General features: G+C 42.9%; 2 protein-coding genes across 3 annotated transcripts in view; one reads left to right on the top strand and one right to left on the bottom strand.

Moving 5' to 3' along the window:
- Positions 1-3,842, bottom strand: part of LOC124114569 (ecto-NOX disulfide-thiol exchanger 2-like) — a 41,114-nt gene extending 37,272 nt beyond the window's left edge. For both annotated transcript variants that reach the window (XM_046475187.2, XM_046475188.2), the window contains exons 1-4: positions 3,649-3,842; positions 2,855-3,031; positions 1,158-1,336; positions 221-320 (exon numbers count right to left, since the gene is read on the bottom strand). In XM_046475187.2, the coding sequence (XP_046331143.2) occupies positions 221-320; positions 1,158-1,336; positions 2,855-3,031; positions 3,649-3,676 (484 nt within the window). In that variant the 5' untranslated portion in view covers positions 3,677-3,842. The remainder of the gene's footprint in view (positions 1-220; positions 321-1,157; positions 1,337-2,854; positions 3,032-3,648) is intronic.
- Positions 3,843-4,099: 257 nt separating this feature from the next.
- On the top strand, positions 4,100-26,195 carry LOC124114571 (mannose-6-phosphate isomerase-like). Its single transcript, XM_046475191.2, has 8 exons — positions 4,100-4,137; positions 5,595-5,722; positions 7,818-8,018; positions 9,681-9,822; positions 16,349-16,534; positions 17,370-17,543; positions 21,816-22,027; positions 24,373-26,195. Exons 1-8 carry the CDS (start codon positions 4,119-4,121, stop codon positions 24,586-24,588), a joined length of 1,278 nt encoding a protein of 425 aa, XP_046331147.1. The 5' UTR covers positions 4,100-4,118; the 3' UTR covers positions 24,589-26,195.
- Positions 26,196-26,325: the final 130 nt, after the last annotated feature.

Below are 26,325 nucleotides of genomic sequence, written 5' to 3'. Positions count from 1 at the left end.
CTCGTCTGTTTCAGTGAATCGCAATCGTTACATATGGGTCTTAGTTAAGGCTAGTAGACCAAACCTGACTGTCCTCGTCTGTTTCAGTGAATCGCAATCGTTACATATGGGTCTTAGTTAAGACTAGTAGACCAAAGGTAACTTGAGCAGACTCAGGCTTTGGACTATTGGCATGTCTCAATGGCAGAGTATCATAGCAACACTGGGTGCTGGAGATTACCTGGGGGAGGGGGGTACAGCACACAGCTCTTGAGTGTGATCACTTCTCTCTCTGCGTAACTTGGCATGGGGCCCATTTGGCCCATCATGTTCATGCCGTACTGCAACAAGAAACGGGAAGTATGATTCCTGGAATACCAGGCTACATCATGTTTTGTTTGTTTGTTTGTTTGTTGTTTAGTGCCACACTCAGCAATATTCCAGCTATATGCAGCGTTAGAAAGTAATAGTTTTCGTCCACTAGTCCTTATAATGATAACATATAGCAAAACCCTTAAAAATGGCAAATTTCTACTAGTCCTTATGATACCTTTACCATTGGGCAGTTGGCAAGGACTATAGGACTAGTGCCAATTTCTAACCCTGATATGATGGTCTGTAAATAATCGAGTCTGGAAAAGACAATCCAGGGATTGACATTATAAGCATGGATCTACGCAAATAGGATACAATGACATGCATCAAACAACCTATATTCAAAATGGTGTACCATTCCATACTACTCATTGAAAATATATTTCTCGAATTGAATTTGAAACTGACAAAGAATAATATTCTAGAATGTCGAATAAATGGCCAAGGTTGCATAGCAGTACTTCACACGGGCTATGGAAAATCTCTAATCACTAGCTTGATAATGGTCTTAGAACCTACACCGAAACGATGCCCGAGTGTAAATAAAGAACTTGTTCATCCATAAATCTTATCCTTACTTAGAACTCCAACTCCTCAATGCCTATCAAGAAACTATTCAGAAGATTGCTTGATTTTAAAATAAAAACGTCTTTTTAAGTGAGTGACAAGTTTTTACTGTTGTTTGTGTGATAAGCGAGAAATCTACGGATGTTTCTTAAGCGTCCGAAAACCCATCACACAGGGATACATTTCATGGCACCACATTTGTTCAAGTAACTTCAACACCCATAGCAGATCCCTACCTGGTTCATCATAGAGCCGATCATCATCATAGAGGGATCTCCACCGTATCCCATGTGTCCTCCGTATCCCATGTTGTACATGTCACTGCCGCCTTGCAACATGTTCCCCTGCTGCTGCTGCTGCTGCTGCTGTTGCATCATGCCCTCTGTTGTGCTGGAGGGGGATTCGTCAGGGATAACTGTAGACAAATGTGTAGAGCTTAGCAACACATAGCAACGTTTAATGGAGCTAAAGAGACTTCTTTTTTTAAAGCTTCAAAAACTTCTAAAGTATCAAGTATTTCACATTTTTTTCAGCCAGTAAGAACATGATTAACATATTAAAAATAGCCTGAATGTTATTGATTATATCATGTAGCCTGCAACCTCGGGGTATCGCTATACTTGTCATGTACGCTAAACGGAACAAAATGAACTCACTAACCGTTATGATTATTCGTGTTCTCTATATCAGATGTCATTTATTTGATCTAAAAATGCATATTTTACTGATAAAAGTTCATTATTTACATTAGTAGCTCCGAGTAAAAGCCAGGCCTCTCGCTCTGTTTGACAAGGGAGAGAACTCCATTGTATCGCGGTACAGAGAAAAGTTGTGTATGGAGGTCCGAATTGGACAAAAAGAGGACATAATTCTACCAATCACTTGGTACGATACTGCCAGACATCAGTGATTTGTCCAGACAAGTGCAAAGACAGCACAAGTAAAATTCTAAATGTGTTATCAGCAATAGGTATTCAATGCATATTTCCCGAAAAGTAAGAGAAAAATATTTTTATAAGTCAACATCAAAATATCAGAAATGATATTTTAAGATTGTTTTAAAAAAATTAGATCGCAATAATTTGTCACAAAATTGAAAAATGTTAAAAGTCAACAATAAATATATAAAAAGCACTCCTAGTATGCCCAAAGTATGTATTTATCTTTTGGTTACTAGTGAAGAACGTATTTCTAAGTTTGGCATTATGGCCTTTATGATATCCCAATAGTTTCTGGGCACAGAGCGGGGAAAAATGTGCGGACTACGTAACTTCCGCTACCTCATTAGTCGCCATGAATATGCAGATGATCTAGTTCAGGTCGATAGAGAAAGTTTACTTGGGGAACTGCGGGTTATATCGTTGGCCATTGATAGATGGGGGTAAGGCAATATTACAACAGATGCCAGAAATATGTATCAACAGATTAATAACTCCTTACTTACAGCAGACGGAACATTCCGACGAAATTGAAATTGTTTACGAAGTGAGCACTTCGAGGTTACTGATTTGCATTAATAGACAGCCGCTAAGGGGTGTGTCCCGCGTGAACTATCGTAAATCACAAATGCCGCGATACGATGAATGCCGTGGTACCATGGGGTCCGAGTATATATGGAGTTACAAAACCCAGGCTCTATTGCTCAAGAGTGATTCCAAAGTGTCCCTATTATCATGTATCTGAGTTTTTTAAGCATATCAATAAAATTATTATGGTTCACATTTAACAGGCATGGTTGTGTAATTGAATACAAACATTACAGTACACTTTACATTGCTTTCTGCCTCTCAAACAATGCAACAGGCTTAACATTAATACCATCATTTAAAAATCAATTCATACATTCCTGACATTCTTCAAAAAATGTTATCCTTTGACACGTAAACATGGTCTTCATGATAATGTGCTGAAACTTCACACAGGTTGCGGTTACCTTGCCGACTTGATTCCCCATACTCATTACTGCTTCTGGCCATTGGTGGTTTATTCTTCCCTGTGTTGAAGCTCAATGGCATGTTGTTGTTTGCTGGGTCAAGTCTATTTCCTCCTCCCACTGAGGTCATATTCCCATAGGAATTCATGTTGGCCATATTCACTGGTCCCATCATCCCTGGGAGGAGACATTATCCCAATGTATTAGTTCAGAAAATCTTCATTGTAAACAGGATAAAACTACATTTATTGTATAATTGCACAATAAATATATTGTAAGTGATTCCGGGGCATTTGATTGGCTAACTAGGTTGATAAACCAAAACAATAACAGTGACCCAAAAAATTCTTGTTATAAACATGATAAAAGCATCCGTAGTAAAAGTCATTTTCAAGGACCAAAGTTAATGAAAAATACTACATGTTTGGAGGCATGTAACAGAGGGAAACACAGCCTGGTGAGCCTTCCGCATGCCATTCTATCTTCCTGTACTTTTACGATGTTGATGTCCAATTTTAAGACATCTGTTCAATCACATTAAACAAAACAAATGCATGCTAGTCATTTTCTCAACTTCTTTTGAGGTTTTTTTCCAAGTAGCCATGTAGCATGCAGTTTTCCAAAAATACAGCTTTCTTGTTTATTATTTCACAAATACAACGTTAGAGTCAGTTCTTTCAGGGTAGAAACATTAACTGCATTTATTGAAACTGAGTAAGGGATGCAGCTCTAATATTACGGGACATTCCAGCTGGTTACAGATGAGCAAAGTGAGCTTTGCAAAATTCGCCTACCTTGGATGAATTGCGATGGTTGTGACATCGTTAATACTCTGCTATGTTTATTGTTCGTGCCTTTCCTTTAATTTTGCGATCATACAAGATTTCTGTCGCAAATCACGATAACAAATCAAACGCTACGCTTGGTCATTCTACAGAAAAGGTGAAGCGTCTTCTCTCCGAAAAATAATGTCCGACAATAAACTTCCGGTTGAGTGTTACAAAGCTGGGCTCCGTGTCTACATATTTGCATATCGTTACGCAGCGCAAAAATATCCGGGAACCAGTGTATACATATTATACAGAGCTAAGGACTTTTCAGATCCTTATGAATCTACTATCAATCTTATTATTTCCCAACAAATATTTTAAATATAAAATTAGCGGCTACGATTGTTGCATGACACATCGTTCAAAAAGTACATATATTTATATGACATAAATATATTCGTAAATAAATTGTGAACTCTGTATAAACAGCCAACATGGCAGACAATCCGCAAGGTGCTTATTAATGTCTTTTTTGCAATATTTTTTCTTCAGCAACGAACCATATAATTTCATAATTATAATCTAAATCACCTGAGCAGTTTCAATCTGATTGCATTACCTGACAAGTTCTGTCACGTATTGTGTCGATGTTGAGTTTGTAACTGTCATCAACTTGGACGTGTTACTTTTTTGTGTTAAAATGTCCTTGAAGTTGGGCACCGGGGTGTGAAACGATCTGTCGCGGTCGTCATGTGTCCGAACTGACCGAATGACCCCTTGGTGCGGGTGTGGTTGCCCGTGATGGCACGATACAGAGCGAACGGTCCCTCGTGGTTGTCATTATTGATAATACATTTGGCAAATATTGACTGAAGCACCCTGAAAATGTTTCCCTGTGGGCCAAAACATAGGTGTACGGCACTGTGAATTTGCACAATGGACGAAACCGCTTTGGGCTAAACTCGTTCAAATAAGCAGTATGCCACAAGTGTGCTGTTTACCATAAAACCCTTCATTCCTGACTACAATGCTGTTAATATTGTCACACTAGGGTACGTTTCTGTGGTACCTGTGCTGACAACAAAACCAATAGATCTAGCGAAAATCCTTGCTGTGTGTGTATGCAATGACTGACACACTCTTTTCAGACACAAACTTCAAGAGGGAGGCAAACTGCCTCCCAACGTTCACCTCCTACAGGTTTTTCATGTATATATCAGTGTTATAAGTCGTATTGTATTATGGTTCTGTTCTGATGTTCAAACCCTTCCAAATGGTGTGCTGGTTTTCGTGGGGGAATTAGTCAGCAAAGAGACAGAGTCACAGGAGACTAACTGCGATTTTATTTACAAAAACAATGAACAATTTCTTAAAATATAGCTGTGGATGCCTCAGAGAGTCGGTACAACCCTCTGGGCTTTGGTTCAGAGGTTTCCTTGGTTTGAGGGTCAAACCTTCTGCCTAACATCTTGCTTCTCTATGTATTTAACTAACATTTAGAACAATAAAAGGAATATTATTGGTTGTTGATACACAATGGGGTGTGCCCTACGGTTAATGAATGGCAAGACAGAGGGGAATACTTAATTTTGTTGGCCCGGCACTTATCTTGTTGACATATATACTGGGTGCTTGGTGACGGGCTGTATGATGACATAAACACAAGACTTATTGTTGGTTAGCCAGTCAAATGACACGGAATCACTTGAAATTTATTTATATGTTTATAATGATATATTCCACAGTTTTCTTGAAACCTATTTATATGTTTATAATGATATATTCCACAGTTTTCTTGAAACCTATATATATGTTTATAATGATATATTCCACAGTTTTCTTGAAACCTATTTATATGTTTATAATGATATATTCCACAGTTTTCTTGAAACCTATTTATATGTTAATAATGATATATTCCACAGTTTTCTTGAAACTTATTTATATGTTTATAATGATATATTCCACAGTTTTTTTGCTGAAGTGTGCAGTACAGAAATATGCCTGGGGCAAAGTTGGGGCAGAGAGTGAGGTGGCCCAGCTGTCTCAAGCTGTGGACCCTGAGTTTGTCATCGAGGACAACACACCTTATGCTGAGGTAAAACATGGTAGTGGGACAAAACACCAATGGTGGATCGCGATTTGTTTACGATCACAATCGCACACCAAGTAAAAAGTATAGATTCTTACCTTAAGTGTATTCTTTAATAAATCTTACACCAAACACTAATTACTCGTGGAACTGAGTATTGAAAACGTAAATATTTTCATCCATTGCTTTATACGACACTGCTAACTGTAAATCGTTAGTGTACCAGGTATTGGCCATCTTATCAATGAAAAAGATGGCTTACGCACCAGAGATAAAAGCACATGCAAGTATTGTGATACATATTGGATCGTGAGCACGGTATCTTGATACATATCGTAGGGTAGCCTACTGCTTAATAAAGCGTTAAAGACCCAGGTTCGATTCCCCACATGCGTACAATGTGTGAAGCCCATTTCTGGTGTCCCCCGCTTTGATATTGCTGGAATATTCCTAAGCGGCGTAGAACCACACTCACTCACTCACTCTTACACCTTTGTTTATTGTGATTAAATGTCAACGCCAGAGAATAACCATAACTATACGGCTAAAAAGATTCCATAGGGTGTTAAATGTAAAATAGCAGTAAAACTTATATGAATGGATCACTGAAAATCAGTGATGACACCTTGTGTTCACAATTTTCTCACAGAAATTGAAAAATATTTGGAAAAACAGTGAAATTTGAAAGATTTTAACATTTGATTTTTTGTCACTATTTTCCTATAGATAATGAAACTTCATTATATCATGCACTTAACAATGCCTTTATTTCTTGTCCTCTCTAAAATCTGAACAGCCTCATTTCCTGAAGCAAGCATGTTCAGCATGTTTAGACCTGATGGTAAGTGGGCTTTGTCCCACGATCTGAATAAAAACTATATGTCATTCTTCTGAAATCTGATGAGAAGACATGTATTGACTGTGTTATCTATCTAGTTTCACAGCACAATAGTACCCAGTACTAAATCTCTATGAAGTTCTTCCAAAATGCCCCTGGGAAGTTTTGCGTAAGAATAGGTCTCAGCAGCCCATGCTTGTTGTAAGAGGTGACAAACCGGATCGCTGACTTTGTTAATGCAAAGTATCCCAGTTGTGTAGATTGTTGTTCATGATATCAATCACTGGATTGTCTTGGCCAGACTGCTGTCATGCAGCTGGAATATTGCAGAGTGCAGCGTTAAACAGCGAACAAACAAACTATCTCCCTAAGTGGTGATATGTGACTGCTGTGGAACTCCTTTTCATCACTACAGTTTTATTTGTTTGTTGTTTAACGCCGCACTCAGCAATATTCCTGCTGTATGACGGCGGTCTGTAAATTATCATGGTGTAACATTTATACTAAGTCATCCTATAATAATTAGATCCACATCAAGTGCTTTTACGAGTTACCATGGTGTAATATTTATACATCATTTCATATAATAGTTTAGCAAGTAATACTTATCATCAGGAAAAATGTATATATAAAATATCAGTAGTTTCAGTTATAGCTTTTTAGACAGATGCTAGCCTAAGGTATCAAGATCCCATCTCCCAGACAAAAGATACCTCTGGCTAGCATTTATCTAAAAGCTTCAAATCAATTAAACTATGTAGACATAACTCTTGTTTTATTGAATAGTATGTCTAGGAGATGCGCTCCCATTACCTTAGGCTAGCATCTGTCTAAAAAGCTATAACTGAAACTACTGATATTTTATATATGCATTTTTCCTGATGATAAGTATTACTTGCTAAACTATTATATGAAATGATGTATAAATATTACACCATGGTAACTCATAAAAGCACTTGATGTGGATCTAATTATTATAGGATGACTTAGTATAAATGTTACACCATGATAAAATAATCGAGTCAGCAGGCAATCCAGTGATTGATATCATGAGCATCAATCCACGCAATTGGGATACGATAACATGCATCAACCAAGTCAGCGAGCCTGACCACCCGATCCCGTTAGTCGCCTCTCACAACAAGCATTGTCGCCTTTTACAACAAGCATAGGTTGCTGAAGACCTATTCTACCCCGGATCGTCACAGGTATATATCCCTACAGATAGACAAAGATAATGAGATGGATTTGACTATGTTTCAGCTGTGGATGGGGACACACCCGAATGGCCCCTCCCGAGTTTCCATTCCAGGGAAGACAGAGGAGGAACTGTCAGACTGGATAAAGAGGAACCCAGACAAGCTGGGGTCAAAGGTCGAGTCGTACTTCAAGGGGAAACTACCCTTCTTGTTCAAAGTTCTGTCTGTCAGGACCTCTTTGTCCATACAGGCCCATCCAAATCTGGTGAGTATATGCTATGAGAGTTATTAGTCTGGTGAGTATATGCTATGAGAGTTATTAGTCTGGTGAGTATATGCTATGAGAGTTATTAGTCTGGTGAGTATATGCTATGAGAGTTATTAGTCTGGTGAGTATATGCTATGAGAGTTATTAGTCTGGTGAGTATATGCTATGAGAGTTATTAGTCTGGTGAGTATATGCTATGAGAGTTATTAATCTGGTGAGAATATGCTATGAGAGTTATTAGTCTGGTGAGTATATACTATGAGAGTTATTAGTCTGGTGAGTTTATGCTATGAGAGTTATTAGTCTGGTGAGTATATGCTATGAGAGTTATTAGTCTGGTGAGTATATGCTATGAGAGTTATTAATCTGGTGAGAATATGCTATGAGAGTTATTAGTCTGGTGAGTATATACTATGAGAGTTATTAGTCTGGTGAGTATATGCTATGAGAGTTATTAGTCTGGTGAGTATATGCTATGAGAGTTATTAGTCTGGTGAGTATATGCTATGAGAGTTATTAGTCTGGTGAGTATATGCTATGAGAGTTATTAGTCTGGTGAGTATATGCTATGAGAGGGTTGGTGGTTCAATCTCCTTGCACATCATACCAAGGATGGTACTTGTTGTTACCCTGGCTGGTGCTTGGTAAACAGATACACATGTACGTCCACCTCGCAAACACACGTACCCGCACGCACGCACTCACACACTCACAAAGAGAAAGTGGTTGTGTGAGTGAATCTTGTGGATGTTTTTAAAGCAATACATGTCAAGGTTAGAAGAGCACTACTTTGCACTATTCAATGCAATAGAGTTCATGTATACATGATGCCGACCAGTGTTCCCGTTGGGTTTTGAAACTGCCGGTCCTGGTGGACTGGCAACTCAAAAAATTACCAGTCCCCTCTAATTTTTGTAAGTCCCAACTTTCAACAAATAAAATTACACATCATTCACACAAAGTTCAGTCACAATTTTCTCGTTTTTGTTAGGGTATTCGAGAGGCACTTCAAATATATATTTAACCTCAAAGCAAAGTGAAATTTTATTTCCTTGCACAAAAAATAGACAACAGGAAACTCTGATGGTAACATACAAGCGGACTTTGTTCAAAAAATATACTGAATATCACCAATGTTTTGTTCAACAACAAAGATTTATAAGGTACTTTATTTGCCGTCGACAGGGACTGGCAGTCACATGAATTACCGGTCCAAGCATAATTTCACCGGTAAAAAACTGGTAATTACCGGTAAATGGGAACACTGGCCGACATTCCATCAGTATTTAAACATCTGTGAAGACATACACATACACAAGCTGAAAAGACTACACTGGGTAATCACTCATTATGCTATTGTTGTTTATTAATGTTTCATGGGTATTGGTACACAATCAACTCAAACTTAGTTGGCTTCTGGTGATTTATTGTTCGTAGTGTGTCTGGAGCTCTGCATAATTTTATGAATCGCATGGGTCTCGCAGTGGATATTATTTGTGCCCCTTCGTAAGTCATATGTGTGTAGGAACACAGACATTTTAGCCAAATTCATGCATATTCATGCTGAAGGCCTCAATGGATGGTTTGGACGATGAATATGCATGAATTTTTCTAAAAAGTCCTTTAGTAGGTTTAGTAAAACCTGGTTGAATGTTTGAGGTTCTAGCCGAGGTGCTGCACAAGAAGAATCCTGGTGCGTACAAAGACAGCAACCACAAGCCCGAGATGGCCATCGCCCTGACCCCCTTCCAGGGCCTGTGTGGCTTCAGACCCATCAAGGAGGTCGCCAAGTATCTGGAAGGTCAGTTCCGAACGTCTTATTCAGGGTGTCTGTCGAGGACATTTTCACTTTCGCAACTGTACTATCTAACTAAAATACCTCAATGTGTGAAGATCTGACATCCCCTTCTCAGGTCACAGGTGAAGTTTCTAATTAAACAGGCAATTCCAAATGGAAATTATAAAAGCTACACAATGATATTGTTTGGATATTTCATACACACTGTAGTTTACAATGGAAAATATATTTGTGTTGTCATGGTTATATGTTGGTTTTCTTTTGTTAAGATCAAATTTCTGAATCAAGATGGCAGAGAATTAGATCCAAATAGTTTTAGGAAGCAGTCATCTGATTGGCTCAGGAAGACAGGCATCCTTCATTCAGATTCAGCCGTCAATGTTAACCCAGGGTCATCCTTACACAATCTCTAATGGTTGGGGCATGTCAGATTTTCATGCAGAGAGGTATCCTAGGGAGTGTCTAGAAGATCTGATTTTAGTGAGATTGTTAATAGTATTGCATAAGTTGAAAACACTATATGTGTTGCAATAAAGGTAAACTGTTGCCATTGTGATGGCTAACTAATGAAGGTAAGACTATTGGAATCTTACTTCAGTCTGCGATCCCAAATGCTTTTAAGCAGTCTTGAGACATTTCAATTTATAAATTTATCCTAGCTCACTCTAAGTATTCCTTCGTTCTTCTTTCCATCCTAATGTGAAAACATGCTTGAACAAAGTTTCCAGCTTCTAAAAACAATTCACTTGAACACATCCCATCAAATGGGTCTCACACTGTAATCTTGTGGCTTTGTGAGCTTACACGATCACTTGATCACCTGACTACCCCTGCCACATCATTCTCTTTCTCATTGCCACCATGTGGAGACGTGTATTGAAGTTTAGAGAATACACGATTGTTATTTTTATGTGTACCTCCTTATTTGTATCAACCTTTACGATACTACCCAGAGAAGATGGGCACACAACATGATCAATGCCCAGCCTGTCTACAGACGTACTTCCTCAGCTGCTGATCCCCCTAATCACTGTTGTGATCAAGGCGACCGTTGCTATGCAGACAAAAGATGTTCCCAGTGTTCCCACCTCATGGAGGAGTCTAACCGATGCAAATGCCACAAGCATGAGGTTGACCGGTGGTCGAAATCCAAGGCCGTGGAACGTGGGCCTTTCCTCCCCGGTCATCAGCTGCAAGCTGCTTGTCATCCCCCACTCCCGCTGATGTTTAGTCATCTCCGAACTGACCACTTCATCTAAGGATACAGTCACTCCCAAGTCAACAGTGATGAATCCAACTTCGCCACGGATCGACTGGGCATGATGTTCGTTCCCCTGGACAGGTGGTTAAAGATACAACGATTCGTGCCGTTGGCACTCAGACAGCCCCTACCTCTACTCCAATGGCAACAGTTGCTAGGTCTTCTGACATCAGCAGCACTCACTTAGAGAGGTCAACTTCAGCTTTGACAGATCCAGTGCTTTCTGAAGTCCTACCTCCAATTGCCGGGTCCTGATCTCACAGCGTCTGCATCTTCATCAGTGGTGGGTGATGTCGAATGTTGTGCCGGAGACTCTTTGCAGACATTTTCCCTGACCCACCACCTCTTCATTGACGCATTGACCTTGGGGCTTGGGAGCACGCTTCCATGATCTACAGGTGGCAGGGTGCTTGTCCATCAAAGAAAAGCGACTTCATATCAACAACCTCAAATTCAAGGCGGTCATTCGAGCGGTGTCCCACTGGGCAGAGCTCCTTTGTGTGTCACACCTCATGATCCAGTCGGACAATCTGTCAGTCACTTGGTACATCAACAAGATGGGCTCCACCAATTTGATGTCGCTCCTGTCATTGACGATCAAATTCTTCTGGTTGATTTACTCCCTGAACGTTTAGATCCAAGCAAGGCACATTCCTTGGATCAACAATGTCCAAGCCGACGCCCTGTCCTGACCCGACCAACCGTCACTGACCCGACCAACTGTCACTGATCCGACCAACCGTCACTGACAGAATGGTATCTCTACCCGGTGGATCTGCCAGCTTTACTGACGCCCGAGACGTCGACCTCTTCACAACCAGGTTCAGTGCTCAGCTTCCATGGGTCGTCTCTCCCATCCTGGACCCTCAGGCACGGGACCACGATGCTCTGGCTATGTCCTGGCATGGGACCATGATGCTCTGGCCATCTCCTGGCATGGGACCATGATGCTCTGGCCATCTCCTTGCATGGGACCACAATGCTCTGGCCATCTCCTGGCAAGGACCACGATGCTCTGGCCATCTCCTGGCATGGGACCACGATGCTCTGGCCATCTCCTGGCATGGGACCACAATACTCTGGCCATCTCCTGGCATGGGACCACGATGCTCTGGCCATCTCCTGGCATGGGACCACGATGCTCTGGCCATCTCCTGGCATGGGACCACTATGCTCTGGCCATCTCCTGGCAAGGACCACGATGCTCTGGCCATCTCCTGGCATGGGACCACGATGCTCTGGCCATCTCCTGGCAAGGACCTCGATGCTCTGGTCATCTCCTGGCATGGGACCATGATGCTCTGGTCATCTCCTGGCATGGGACCATGATGCTCTGGCCATCTTCTGGCAAGGACCACGATGCTCTGGCCATCTCCTGGCAAGGACCATGATGCTCTGGTCATCTCCTGGCAAGGACCACGATGCTCTGGTCATCTCCTGGCAAGGACCACGATGCTCTGGCCATCTCCTGGCATGGGACCATGATGCTCTGGCCATCTCCTGGCAAGGACCACGATGCTCTGGCCATCTCCTGGCACGGGACCACGATGCTCTGGCCATCTCCTGGCATGGGACCACGATGCTCTGGCCATCTCCTGGCATGGGACCACGATGCTCTGGCCATCTCCTGGCAAGGACCACGATGCTCTGGCCATCTCCTGGCAAGGACCACGATGCTCTGGCCATCTCCTGACAAGGACCACGATGCTCTGGCCATCTCCTGGCAAGGACCACGATGCGCTGGCCATCTCCTGGCAAGGACCACGATGCTCTGGCCATCTCCTGGCAAGGACCACGATGCTCTGGCCATCTCCTGGCAAGGACCACGATGCGCTGGCCATCTCCTGGCATGGGACCACGATGCTCTGGCCATCTCCTGGCATGGGACCACGATGCTCTGGCCATCTCCTGGCAAGGACCACGATGCTCTGGCCATCTCCTGGCAAGGACCACGATGCTCTGGCCATCTCCTGGCATGGGACCATGATGCTCTGGCCATCTCCTGGCATGGGACCATGATACTCTGGCCATCTCCTGGCATGGGACCTCGATGCTCTGGCCATCTCCTGACAAGGACCACGATGCTCTGGCCATCTCCTGACAAGGACCACGATGCTCTGGCCATCTCCTGACAAGGACCACGATGCTCTGGCCATCTCCTGACAAGGACCACGATGCTCTGGCCATCTCCTGACAAGGACCACGATGCGCTGGCCATCTCCTGACAAGGACCACGATGCGCTGGCCATCTCCTGGGAGAACCTCAACACTTCACCTTTTCCCCTGACCAGCCTTCTACCTAGGGTCATTCAGAGGGCGGCGTCCACCAAGCAACTTCGACTGCTTTTGGTCACGTCCTATTGGCCAACTGGAAGTTGTGTTCACAACGATGGTACAGATCGCAGAAAGAAAGTTCCACCATCATCCACTGAGGGACGATCTTCTACTCCAGCCTCACTACCACCAAATGCACCAAGTCGCCTCCATCTTTGAGTCTGGTTCATCTCCAGAAGTCGTTTGTCACCAACGGTTTTTCAAAGTGAGTTGCCATCACTGAGGCTCATTAAATATTGGAACAGGCACTCCTGTATTTATTGTCTTCATTATTTGGGTTCCCAGACTGAGTATCCTCGCCTGTAGAGACTCCAGTTTTCAACATTGAAGTCGATGCACGGCGCGGCCATTTCAGCGGTGTCCGGAACCCTTACCTGCTCACCACTTCTTTAGGCACTAGATGTCTTGGTATTGGTTGGATGATCCTCTTGTAGTTGTTGATCATTCCTCGTCTCTACATACTTCAATCCTTCAGGTGTGATTGATAGCTTGATGAAGCGGTACAAGAGATGCTGAGCTGGCTCACCCTATTGTCCGTCGGAGAGAGTGGTGTGGTCTGTCTTCTAGAACTGATTGCTGTATGACCGCTTTGGGATTGGTTATAAGTCGTACACTGAATAGATCTCTGTTCAAAGCTCCACGGTCAGTCATGTAATGCTATCCTATGGGAAACCATGTATCACATGTTATACTTGATTTCATGTTGTTCTTGTTTTTAAGACGCTAGGCATTGCTGTAGATTCTTTTTATTTGCATCACTGTTTGGCGCCAGCTTTCTCCTGTATGTCTCACGTCTAAATGTGGGATAAATGCAGAGTGTGAGATAAGATAAGTTTATAAATTTGTAAATTTTACTTTAACTTGTATATTTTTATACTTTTCCTATCTCACACGCTATATGCCCTCCCGACCATCCCCGCATCACAGCTCCTCTAGCCTGTCAGCTCTAAGAAAGGGGGAGTCAGGTGATCTGGTCACACATGAGATTACAGTACATGACGCATTTGCTTGGATGGTGACCATGGTGATTTGGGATGTGTTTGGGTGAATTCTGTTTAGAAGCTGGAAACTTTGTTCAAGCATGTTTCCACTTAAGGATCGAAAGAAAAAGGAAGAAATGCATAGTGTGAGATAGGATAAGTATATAAATATACAATTTAATGTAAAATTACAGTAAACTACGGTTATAACAAACTCAAAGAGACCACTAATTTTAGAGACACGTGAAGATCCGGGGTAGAATAGGCCTTCAGCAACCCATACTTGCCATAAAAGGTGACTATGCTTGTCGTAAGAGGCAACTAACGGGATCGGGTGGTCAGGCTCGCTGACTTAGATTAGTGCATGTCATCAATCCCAATTGCGTGGATCGATGCTCATGATATTAATCACTGGATTGTCTGGTCCAGACTCGATCATTTACAGACCGCCGTCATATAGCTGGAATATTGCTGAGTGTGGCGTTAAACAACAAAAACAGACCAACACTAATTGTAGTTTGTTATAACCATAATTCGTTACAAGCATATAAACAGCATATATTCAGCAAATGGCCAGGACAAAAAGACAGTTCATTATATCCATCAGTTCATTATGCACATGTTTCTTATAAACATAGTTTACTGTATTTCTTCTTGGTGTTTTGCTCGTCCCGCTGAAGGCCCAGATTCCACGCGGGTAGAATGTGTGAAGCCGCGGACTCCACGTGGGTAGAATGTGTGAAGCCTCGGACTCCACGCGGGTAGAATGTGTGAAGCCTCGGACTCCACGCGGGTAGAATGTGTGAAGCCTCAGACTCCATGCGGGCAGAATGTGTGAAGCCTCAGACTCCACGCGGGTAGAATGTGTGAAGCCTCAGACTCCACGCGGGTAGAATGTGTGAAGCCTCAGACTCCATGCGGGCAGAATGTGTGAAGGCGCGGACTCCACGTGGGTAGAATGTGTGAAGCCTCAGACTCCATGCGGGCAGAATGTGTGTAGCCTCGGACTCCACACGGGTAGAATGTGTGAAGCCTCGGACTCCACGTGGGTAGAATGTGTGAAGCCTCAGACTCCATGTGGGCAGAATGTGTGAAGGCGCGGACTCCACGTGGGTAGAATGTGTGAAGCCTCAGACTCCATGTGGGTAGAATGTGTGAAGCCTCAGACTCCACGCGGGTAGAATGTGTGAAGCCTCGGACTCCACGCGGGTAGAATGTGTGAAGCCTCGGGAGTATCAACGTCGTATTGCTGGAATATTTGCAGCAGCGTTGGACGGTTGTCACGTGTTTGTGTTGTGTGTTGCAGAGATTGACGAGTTCCGCGAGGCTGTGGGCAGCCACTGCGCGGTGAGGCTGCAGCGTTGGACCGTTGTCACGTGTTTGTGTTGTGTGTTGCAGAGATTGACGAGTTCCGCGAGGCTGTGGGCAGCCGGGGCGGTCGGGTAGCCTAGTGGTTAAAAAAGCTTTCGCTCGTCACGCCGAAGACCCAGGTTCGATTCCCGACATGGGTACAATGTGTGAAGCCCATTTCTGGTGTCCCCCGCCGTGATATTGCTGGAATATTGCTAAAAGCGGCGTAAAACCATACTCACTCACTCACTCACTCACTGTGGGCAGCCACTGCGCGGTGAGGCTGCAGCGTTGGACCGTAGTCACGTGTTTGTGTTGTGTGTTGCAGAGATTGACGAGTTCCGCGAGGCTGTGGGCAGCCACTGCGCGGTGAGGCTGCAGCGTTGGACCGTAGTCACGTGTTTGTGTTGTGTGTTGCAGAGATTGACGAGTTCCGCGAGGCTGTGGGCAGCCACTGCGCGGTGAGGCAGCAGCGTTGGACCGTAGTCACTTGTTTGTGTTGTGTGTTGCAGAGATTGACGAGTTCTGCGAGGCTGTGGGCAGCCACTGCGCGGTGAGGCAGCAGCGTTGGACCGTAGTCACGTGTTTGTGTTGTGTGTTGCAGAGATTGACGAGTTCCGCGAGGCTGTGGGCAGCCACTGCGCGGTGAGGCTGCTGACCGCCTGCAACTCTATGGACATGCCCCTGCACAGGGAGACCATGAAGATGTGCTTCACCGGGCTGATGAACAGGGAGCCGGAGGTCATCAAGTGTCAGCTGGAGCGCCTCGTGGCCAAAGTAGAAGACATGAGTAAGTCCGTCACAATAGCAACACTAGTCTGTTACTATGGCAACACTGAGTCTGGCAATAATACAAAACTGAGTGTCACTATGGCAAGATTAGTCTGTTACTATGGCAACACTGAGTCTGGCAATAATCGCTATTACAACACTATCCATCACTAGGACATATCTATTGACAAGATAATGTGGATGATCAACTTCTGTTTTACAATTGTAGTGATGTTTTTGTGTTTGTTCCAATGGTCTCCATCCAAATTTTTGTTATGTTTCCATGGCGTCAATTTTGAAAAAGCGTATTTATTTGCCAGTTTTCTTTTATTTACCTACATTGTATGTTGAATTGTGTGAAGCTAGTATGTAATGGAGCCTTTATCCAACCAAGAATGCATTCGTCACCACTCGCCCCTTTCCGTAACCTGCAAGAAGACTCATCCCCCTATCGATGAATGTTATGTGGGAAAATACGACAAACCAATCAGAATGCGCGCATGATTTCAAGTTCTTCGTCAAAGAATCCCTCAGAAATATTTTTTGATTTTACATATGTCTTGCATCTAAAAATATACCAAAGACACAGTTAAATGTGTTCAATCATACTGTATAATAACGCACGTCCCTATGTGCTTTAAAATACATCTGAAATATATATGATATATGGGGAAATATATGTGAACCATTACGCAACGAATTTTACGCATTGCCATGAGCGAGGCACGAGTCGCTATTCGGCTTGTCCCGGAATAACACGAGTTGGTCACGAATGCCAAGAATGTTTCCTTTCTCAACCTAATTATCCAAACGATTGCTTGACCTTTTTCATGTTTATGTCATCTGTATTACAGAAGCCAATGGAAAAGACACGTCACATTTGGTTGGAGATGTCTTGTTGAAGTTACACAGAGAGTTTCCCGGGGACCGTGGCGGCTTCGCAATCTACTTCTTGAACGTGATAACCCTACAGCCGGGGGAGGCCATGTTTCTGGAGGCCAACCTCCCACACGCATACCTATCTGGGGGTGAGTTGTCTCCCTTCCCCTGGCTGCTTCCAAGCTTCTCACAGTGATAGCTCTCTATACTATCTCGACCGCCTCCGTGGTCTAGTGGTAGAGCGTCGACCGGAGAGCGGAAGGTCGGGGGTTTGATCCCCAACCGCGTCATACCAAAAGACGTTAAAAGATGGTACTTGTTGTTACCCTGTCTGGCGCTCGTCATTAAGGGGCTAAAACAAGGACTGGTTGGCTCGGAGTCAGTATACTGTGTCTGAGTGGGGTATTCATGTTTAACTGCGGCATGGTATCTCAGTGAGCTAGCACTATAAATCGGCATCAGTCCGGACTAGTACAACAGCCACACACATACATACACGTGCATACACGTCGCTATATAAGTGCAATAATCTTGGACGCGACGTTAAACCCCATTTCACCTCACCTCACCTATACTATCTCTGCCACCAGTCACGGCTCCCCATCTGCAGTAACAGTATCTCTGGGCTGCCCTCTATAAATGATGTTGATGTTAAATATACAGAGCTACGGACTGTTCAAAAGTGCTTTCCCGAACAAACAGATTCCCGCACGTACCTCTCTAACAACCGTGCCATAATGTACATGACTCGTAATCCCACGAAAAAATGCAACACGATTCACTTCCGAAAACACTTCCCTTCAAATATGTGTACTTATATTTTCGATCATGCAACCTTCTATGTACTTATATGGGTTTGGAATCATCAAGAGGGAACAGTTTTGGTCACCATCGCAGAGCACAATGGCATAAAAATATTTTTACCAGTCCGTTTTCCAACTGTATAAGTACATATATTGTTGCACAATCTAAAACGGAAGTACATATATTGTTGCACAATCTAAAACATAAGTACATATATTGTTGCACAATCTAAAACATATGTACATATATTGTTGCACAATCTAAAATATAAATACATATATTGTTGCACAATCTAAAACATAAGTACATATATTGTTGCACAATCTAAAACATAAGTACATATATTGTTGCACAATCTAAAACATAAGTACAGATATTGTTGCACAATCTAAAACATAAGTACATATATTGTTGCACAATCTAAAACATAAGTACAGATATTGTTGCACAATCTAAAACATAAGTACAGATATTGTTGCACAATCTAAAACATAAGTACATATATTGGAAGGCAAGAGAGAAGTGAAGATCATTTATCAAGATCAATGTACTCTGCTGAAGCAAGTAAAGTGTTGATTTGGACTGGCGATCTATTAGGAAACTAGTATACGACAGCCTGCAGCTAACAGCTCCCTACAGGGATAGGAGGCCACAACCCTGCATGGAGTTGGGTAACCAATTGACCGTTACACTATGAAAATAATAGTCTTGGTTCTCAGGCACCGCCGCATCATCATAAGGTCTGCCGCACGTTTCGTTTTTATTTCCATTTTTAATTTTTTTTTTATAAATCCTAATATGTACTTAAAAACAATGCGATCCAATGTAGACCACAGTCTCTTCCCTTTACATGCACACGGCTTTACTGCACATCTCGTGTTGTGGTCATGGCGGCTATAGGAGTTTGTATGCTTGTTTATGTAGGGAGGCTAACAGCTCCCCACTGTGACAAATGGCTACAACCATGCAGAGAGTTGGACGACTGACTGACCGTTATGTTGACAAACAAGTGATGGCTGTCAAATGCTGGATACTCTTACCTCAGCTGAATTATTTTGCATGTCATCTGGAATTTTAATTCTTTTCAACTGTCCGGTTATTGTAACAATGACAAGATAACGGGGAAGTTGGTTTCTTTGCCGTTAGTCTGCAATCTCGAACCAGTCTGATTTAACAAACATACTTCAATTCATCTGGGAAATAGTAAGTCAGTCGTAATTTTGGAATTTTTCGAAATTCTTAGATAATCTATGCTTCTCATTCAGTAATGTAACACTAGGTATTACCGTTGTTGGTTAGTTATGACTTTTTTCATTAAAGCGTATGTCTAAGCCAGCTTTGGGATAACAAAAAATCCCATTGGGGCACATTTGACATAGCGCTTGTATTGAATATAGCCCTCTGAGAATGCTTAGATGTGCCTAGATTGCCTCAATTGCTAGCCCATTTCATATTCTCTTACAGATTGTGCCAACAATAATATGTCTGTCAGTGATTCATTCAATCATTAAGTGCCAGCCCCCATGTCACAAAGTAATCACAGTGATTGTCATACCTTCCCATCTTCCTGAGGCAAGGAAGTTAACTGACCGTAAAAGTCCAGTTTCCACCCTTGCCAAACTAGGCTGGAATTTGTGGACCTAAACGTAGTGCCACCAGTGGCTATGACAAGTTATGTCCTTTTATGTCCCTCCTTGACCAATCAGATTCCACCTCACATATTACTTGCATTTGCTTCAAACAAAATGGTGGCACCCAGTCAAGACGATCTGATCGATAATCAAAATCTATATTGTGATAATACCGGTCTTACTTCACAAATTGCATCAAATCATGTGAGCACCTTGATTAAAAACATGAAACAATTTGGAAAATATCTGTTGACGCCGAGTTTGCGGTATACATGCTTTGCAAATCCTCCAATCAACCGAAATCTGTATGGCAGTTTACAAACCAGATGTTGATTTGGTTAAGCGATTTTGGTTGGACTATGTAAAGATTCGTTAGTCCAGCTAAAATATAACTCCATAATTCCAGCCTAGTTCGATAAGGGTGGAAACTGGACTTTTATAGTCAGTTAACTGCCTTGCCTAGGGAAGATGTACCTTCTCTGCTTCACTGTAGACTTACGAGTCCAGCTCAACAGCCTGGGGTGACACGCAAGTTTATGTAAAGTGCCATAGTTTGTTCACTGTTTCCGTAGCGATAGTGATACGTCCTTCACGTTCAGCCTTACAACAACTGTGTTTAACCACTGCTGGTATGGTCCCTCCCATGGCAGGTAAAGTGAACAGGTGTTTCACTCGTTAAGGGTGGATTATGTTGGTGATTTTCATTATCAGAATAGTAACTTGTACAGTTTAGTAATTTGTACATTTTAATAATTGGTATTGTTTAGTAATTTGTACAGTTTACTACTTTGTATAGTTTAGTACTTTGTACAGTTTACTACTTTGTATAGTATATAGTACTTTGTACAGTTTACTACTTTGTATAGTTTAGTAATTTGTACAGTTTACTACTTTGTATAGTTTAGTAATTTGTACAGTTTACTACTTTGTATAGTTTAGTAATTTGTACAGTTTACTACTTTGTATAGTTTAGTAATTTGTACAGTTTACTACTTTGTATAGTTTAGTAATTTGTACAGTTTACTACTTTGTATAGTTTAGTACTTTGTACAGTTTACTACTTTGTATAGTATATAGTACTTTGTACAGTTTACTACTTTGTATAGTTTAGTAATTTGTACAGTTTACTACTTTGTATAGTTTAGTAATTTGTACAGTTTACTACTTTATATAGTTTAGTAATTTGTACAGTTTACTACTTTGTATAGTTTAGTAATTTGTACAGTTTACTACTTTGTATTGTTTAGTACTTTGTACAGTTTACTACTTTGTATAGTATATAGTACTTTGGCATGACAGGGTTGATCATGACAGGGTTGATCATGACATACAGGGATAACTGTTCATGGAGGACCCCACCTAGTAGAAAGGTGAGGCCAGTTTATAACACACAGATTGATATAGGATTCCAAAGTAAATGTGTGACAGTCAACTTGGGGGACAACAGTTACTTTGTTCTACTACTTACTTACTTACTTTGGAGATTTAACGTGCGCTTTCCGACTGATGCATATTTCGCACACGGTTGTTCTACTTTGGGGTTCCTATTTTAATATGGGACTCAATGCAAAGTGTATATCTAAGCATTAAAGCCCCTTCCCCTATATTGGTCCCTGATCAGTGACCAATACAAGTCACCCCTACAATGCCTCACTATGACAACGCTGAGTCCATCACTATGACAACACTAAGTCTGTCCCTATGACAACACTGAGTTCATCACTATGACAACACCAAGTTTGTCCCTATGACAACACCGAGTCCATCACTATGACAACACCAAATCAGTCACTATGACAATACTGAGTCCGTCACTATGACAACAACGAGTCCGTCTGTATGACAACCCCAAAAAAACATAAATGGCGACATTTACCTTTAAATTTGAGAATTTTACTGAAATTTGAGACTGAACACTGGCCTCTCCAAGGTCTAGATAAATGAAAGGAATAAGAATAATCAGATTTGACATTGTCTCTGTTCCAGATTGCATGGAGTGCATGGCATGCTCCGACAACGTTGTGCGAGCCGGCCTGACAGTCAAGTTCGTGGACGTGCACACACTTTGTGAGATGTTAAACTACACTGGGCAGGCGGCATCTAAGACCAAGTTCAAGGGCATTGAGGACCGAGGGGGAGACGTAGCTGTTACTGTCTTCAGGCCGTTTGTCACAGACTTTGCTGTTACAAGATTTGAGGTGAGTAATTTTGAAGAAAACTATTCATTTGCTCAATATTTGGGAACGTAATGGTAAAATATATATGTGATAAATAACTATTTGTTGACAACCCTTAAAATGTTTTATCACTTGTGAACTTGAGTGTGTGTTGTAAAGGTAACATTGTGGAGCACTGATACATCAAAGAAATATCACCATTTTCTCCCCGGGGATGCTTGGGCAGAATACAGCCCCTTTCCTAGTTGTAAGAGCTACTGTATTTGCCGTGGGGACTTTTTAAAACCATAAGACATACTACACATATTTGGGGAGGGTCAGAATATATTGGATGTCAAAATAGAATATAAGCCCACCCTCACTCAGTCGCTCTCTCACCTACCTATACTTTCCGTCTCTCTATCTCACTCACTCACTCACTCACTCACTCACTCACTCACTCCCTAACCCACTCACTCACTCACTCACTCACTCACTCACTCCCCAACCCACTCACTCACTCACTCACTCACTCACTCACTCATTCACTCACCCACTCACCCACTCACTCACTCACCAACCCACCCACCAACTCACTCACCCACCCACCCACTCACTCACTCACTCACCCATCCACTCACTCACTCACTCACCCACCCACCCTCCAACTCACTCACTCACTCACTCACTCACCCACCACTCACTCACCAACTCACCCACCCACTCACCACTCACTCACCCACTCACCACTCACACACCAACTCACTCACTCACTGACTCACCCACCCTCCAACTCACTCACTCACTCACTCACCCATCACTCACTCACCAACTCACCCACCCACTCACCACTCACTAACCCACTCACCACTCACCCACCCACTCACACACCAACTCACTCACTCACTCACTGACTCACCCCTGTCCCTGTTTCTGTGTAGGTACCAGCTAGTGTAAGGAAGGTGCAGCTGGCCCCATTCAAGAGTGCCAGTACATGCATAGTGATTGAAGAATCACTCACTCACTCACTCACTCACCCCTGTCCTTGTTTCTGTGTAGGTACCAGCTGGTTTAAGGAAGGTGCGGCTGGCCCCACTCAAGAGTGCCAGTATATCCATTGTGATTGAAGGATCACTCACTCACTCACCCACTCACTCACTCACTCACACACCCCTGTCCTTGTTTCTGTGTAGGTACCAGCTGGTGTAAGGAAGGTGCGGCTGGCCCCACTCAAGAGTGCCAGTATATCCATTGTGATTGAAGGATCACTCACTCACTCACTCACTCACTCACTCACCCACCCACCCACCCACTCACTCACTCACTCACTCACTCACTCACTCACTCACTCACTCACTCACTCCCCAACCCACCCACTCACTCACTCACTCACTCACTCACTCACCCCTGTCCTTGTTTCTGTGTAGGTACCAGCTGGTGTAAGGAAGGTGCGGCTGGCCCCACTCAAGAGTGCCAGTATATCCATTGTGATTGAAGGATCACTCACTCACTCACTCACTCACTCACTCACTCACTCACTCACTCACACACCCCTGTCCTTGTTTCTGTGTAGGTACCAGCTGGTGTAAGGAAGGTGCGGCTGGCCCCACTCAAGAGTGCCAGTATATCCATTGTGATTGAAGGATCACTCACTCACTCACTCACTCACTCACTCACTCACACACCCCTGTCCTTGTTTCTGTGTAGGTACCAGCTGATGTAAGGAAGGTGCGGCTGGCCCCACTCAAGAGTGCCAGTATATGCATTGTGATTGAAGGATCACTCACTCACTCACCCACTCACCCCTGTCCTTGTTTCTGTGTAGGTACCAGCTGGTGTAAGGAAGGTGTGGCTGGCCCCACTCAAGAGTGCCAGTATATGCATAGTGATTGAAGGATCACTCACTCACCCCTGTCCTTGTTTCTGTGTAGGTACCAGCTGGTGTAAGGAAGGTGCGGCTGGCCCCACTCAAGAGTGCCAGTATATGCATTGTGATTGAAGGATCACTCACTCACCCCTGTCCTTGTTTCTGTGTAGGTACCAGCTGGTGTAAGGAAGGTACAGCCAGCCCCACTCAAGAGTGCCAGTATATGCATTGTGATTGAAGGATCACTCACTCACTCACTCACTCACTCACCCCTGTCCTTGTTTCTGTGTAGGTACCGGCTGGTGTAAGGAAGGTGCGGCTGGCCCCACTCAAGAGTGCCAGTATATGCATTGTGATTGAAGGATCACTCACTCACCCCTGTCCTTGTTTCTGTGTAGGTACCAGCTGGTGTAAGGAAGGTACAGCCAGCCCCACTCAAGAGTGCCAGTATATGCATTGTGATTGAAGGATCACTCACTCACTCACTCACTCACTCACCCCTGTCCTTGTTTCTGTGTAGGTACCGGCTGGTGTAAGGAAGGTGCGGCTGGCCCCACTCAAGAGTGCCAGTATATGCATTGTGATTGAAGGATCAGGGGAGGCAACCAACGCAACACTGTCTTCTCCCGTACCCCTCCAGCGGGGATCAGTATTCTTCTTCTCCGCAGAGGAAGAAGTCATTGTCAATGTTACCTCAGATGGCATGCTATTGTTTCGAGCATACGCAGGAGTTTGATCCACGTGAAACACAGACACGAACAGATTGTAGAGCGAGACACCAACAATTGTAGAACAAAGTCCCAGTATTTATTTTGATTATTAGCATTGTTTGACAGAAGTCACTACAGAACAACTAGGGTTTTAACAAAGATGCTCATTATGTGCTGTCATACCTCACAATATTTCTGTCAGAAGAAGAATTTTTCATATATTTTTATCCAAAGAAATAATTGTTACAATGCTCCATAAGTTGGATATGATATTGGTTACTAATTATGAATGACAGTGGTCCAATTAAGGAGGCTTGGGGGCCTTCTGTGGAATTGGCATCTAGGGACCCTTACATCTTGACTTATAGCATTAGAGTCATGACACTGCTGATATATCATGATACAATATAGTGGTAGCATTACCACTCGGGGTGTATGTGGTTTTATGAATCCCATGTTAGGTTTTATGCCAAGATCTGGACCTTCTTAAACCTTGCACCGAACGTGGGACCACACCATCACATGCACTCCCAGTGATTCTGCTAACCAATTCATCTTACCGACATGTTTCAATCTGCCATTGAAAAGATTTAAAACAAATTTAAAATTGATAGAACACAGCTGCAAGTAGAGGTCAACATGTGCTGTGTCACGTCTTCCATGACTCGTGAAGAACGTGTGGCTTTTTGCTTCATAGCGAGGTTTAAGTGACATAGTCTCCCACTCAGAAATCCATGTGCAGCCTTCGTGATGGGGTATAAGGGATTTATTCTCCCACTCAAAGATTTATTTTACTCCCCGTCATGATACAAAGTATGTTATCAAACTACGCTGGTGTTATATCATGATACAAAGTATGTTATCAACCTACGCTGGTGTTATATCATGATACAAAGTATGTTATCAAACTACGCTGGTGTTATATCATGATACAAAGGTTCTTGTATGATATAGTAGGTTTCAGATCTTGTAAAGACAGTTACGAATGTGAATATCAAATTAAATGTCTGACAGTCTTCAAAAGATGTTTGTTGAATAATTTTGTTTGTTCTGCTGATAATCATGAGTGATATCGTTGTCTCATGTAGACACAGAAAAAGAAATCCAGATGTATTGGGTACTCCGCGTATAACTACATCTCGATTATTACACATACCATACTCGCCGTAATAAGCGCTTTGGAGGCTTAGAAACTTGGTAAAGAAGGGGCTTATTAAAACCATACACAAGTTAAGTTTCTTGTCAGAGATCAGGCGGTAGAGAACAGGCGGTAGAGATCAGGCGGTAGAGATCAGACGTAGTTCAAACGCTGATGAAACTAAAACAAAAACATTTATATAGATACTAATATATACCCGGTACTCCTTCTGTGTTGTTTGATGTAAATAAGTCTGACATTATGAGCCATTCTACACAGCTGTGTTGTCTGTGATCAGATCAGTAATTTACACAATAAGATGCAGATTTAACAGTACTTGTAATGTTTCTAACTTAGTGTGGGGTGCTTATAAAGAGTACTTACGGTACACGTTGGTCTGGGGGGCACGGGTGGCCCAGTCGTCTGAGGCGCCGCTATTCGCTGTGCAGAGTTGCGTCCCTTGGGCACGCCAGAAACTATGATTGTGGGTTCGAATCCCGGTTCACCCCGATTATGTTTCTAGGCTTGTCAGCACCATACCCGTGCTCGTGGGTTTCACCGAAGTGGTAAACGTCTAAAACCTGCATCACTTGGGGCTTTCCTCCCACATTAAGCTGACACGCCG

Source organism: Haliotis rufescens, unplaced genomic scaffold (genome assembly GCF_023055435.1).
Source record: "Haliotis rufescens isolate VD_foot unplaced genomic scaffold, xgHalRufe1.0.p SCAF_88, whole genome shotgun sequence".
NCBI lineage: Eukaryota > Metazoa > Mollusca > Gastropoda > Lepetellida > Haliotidae > Haliotis > Haliotis rufescens.
The sequence above is the reverse complement of the archived record's forward strand: the minus strand, read 5'-3'. Positions and strand labels throughout refer to the sequence as shown.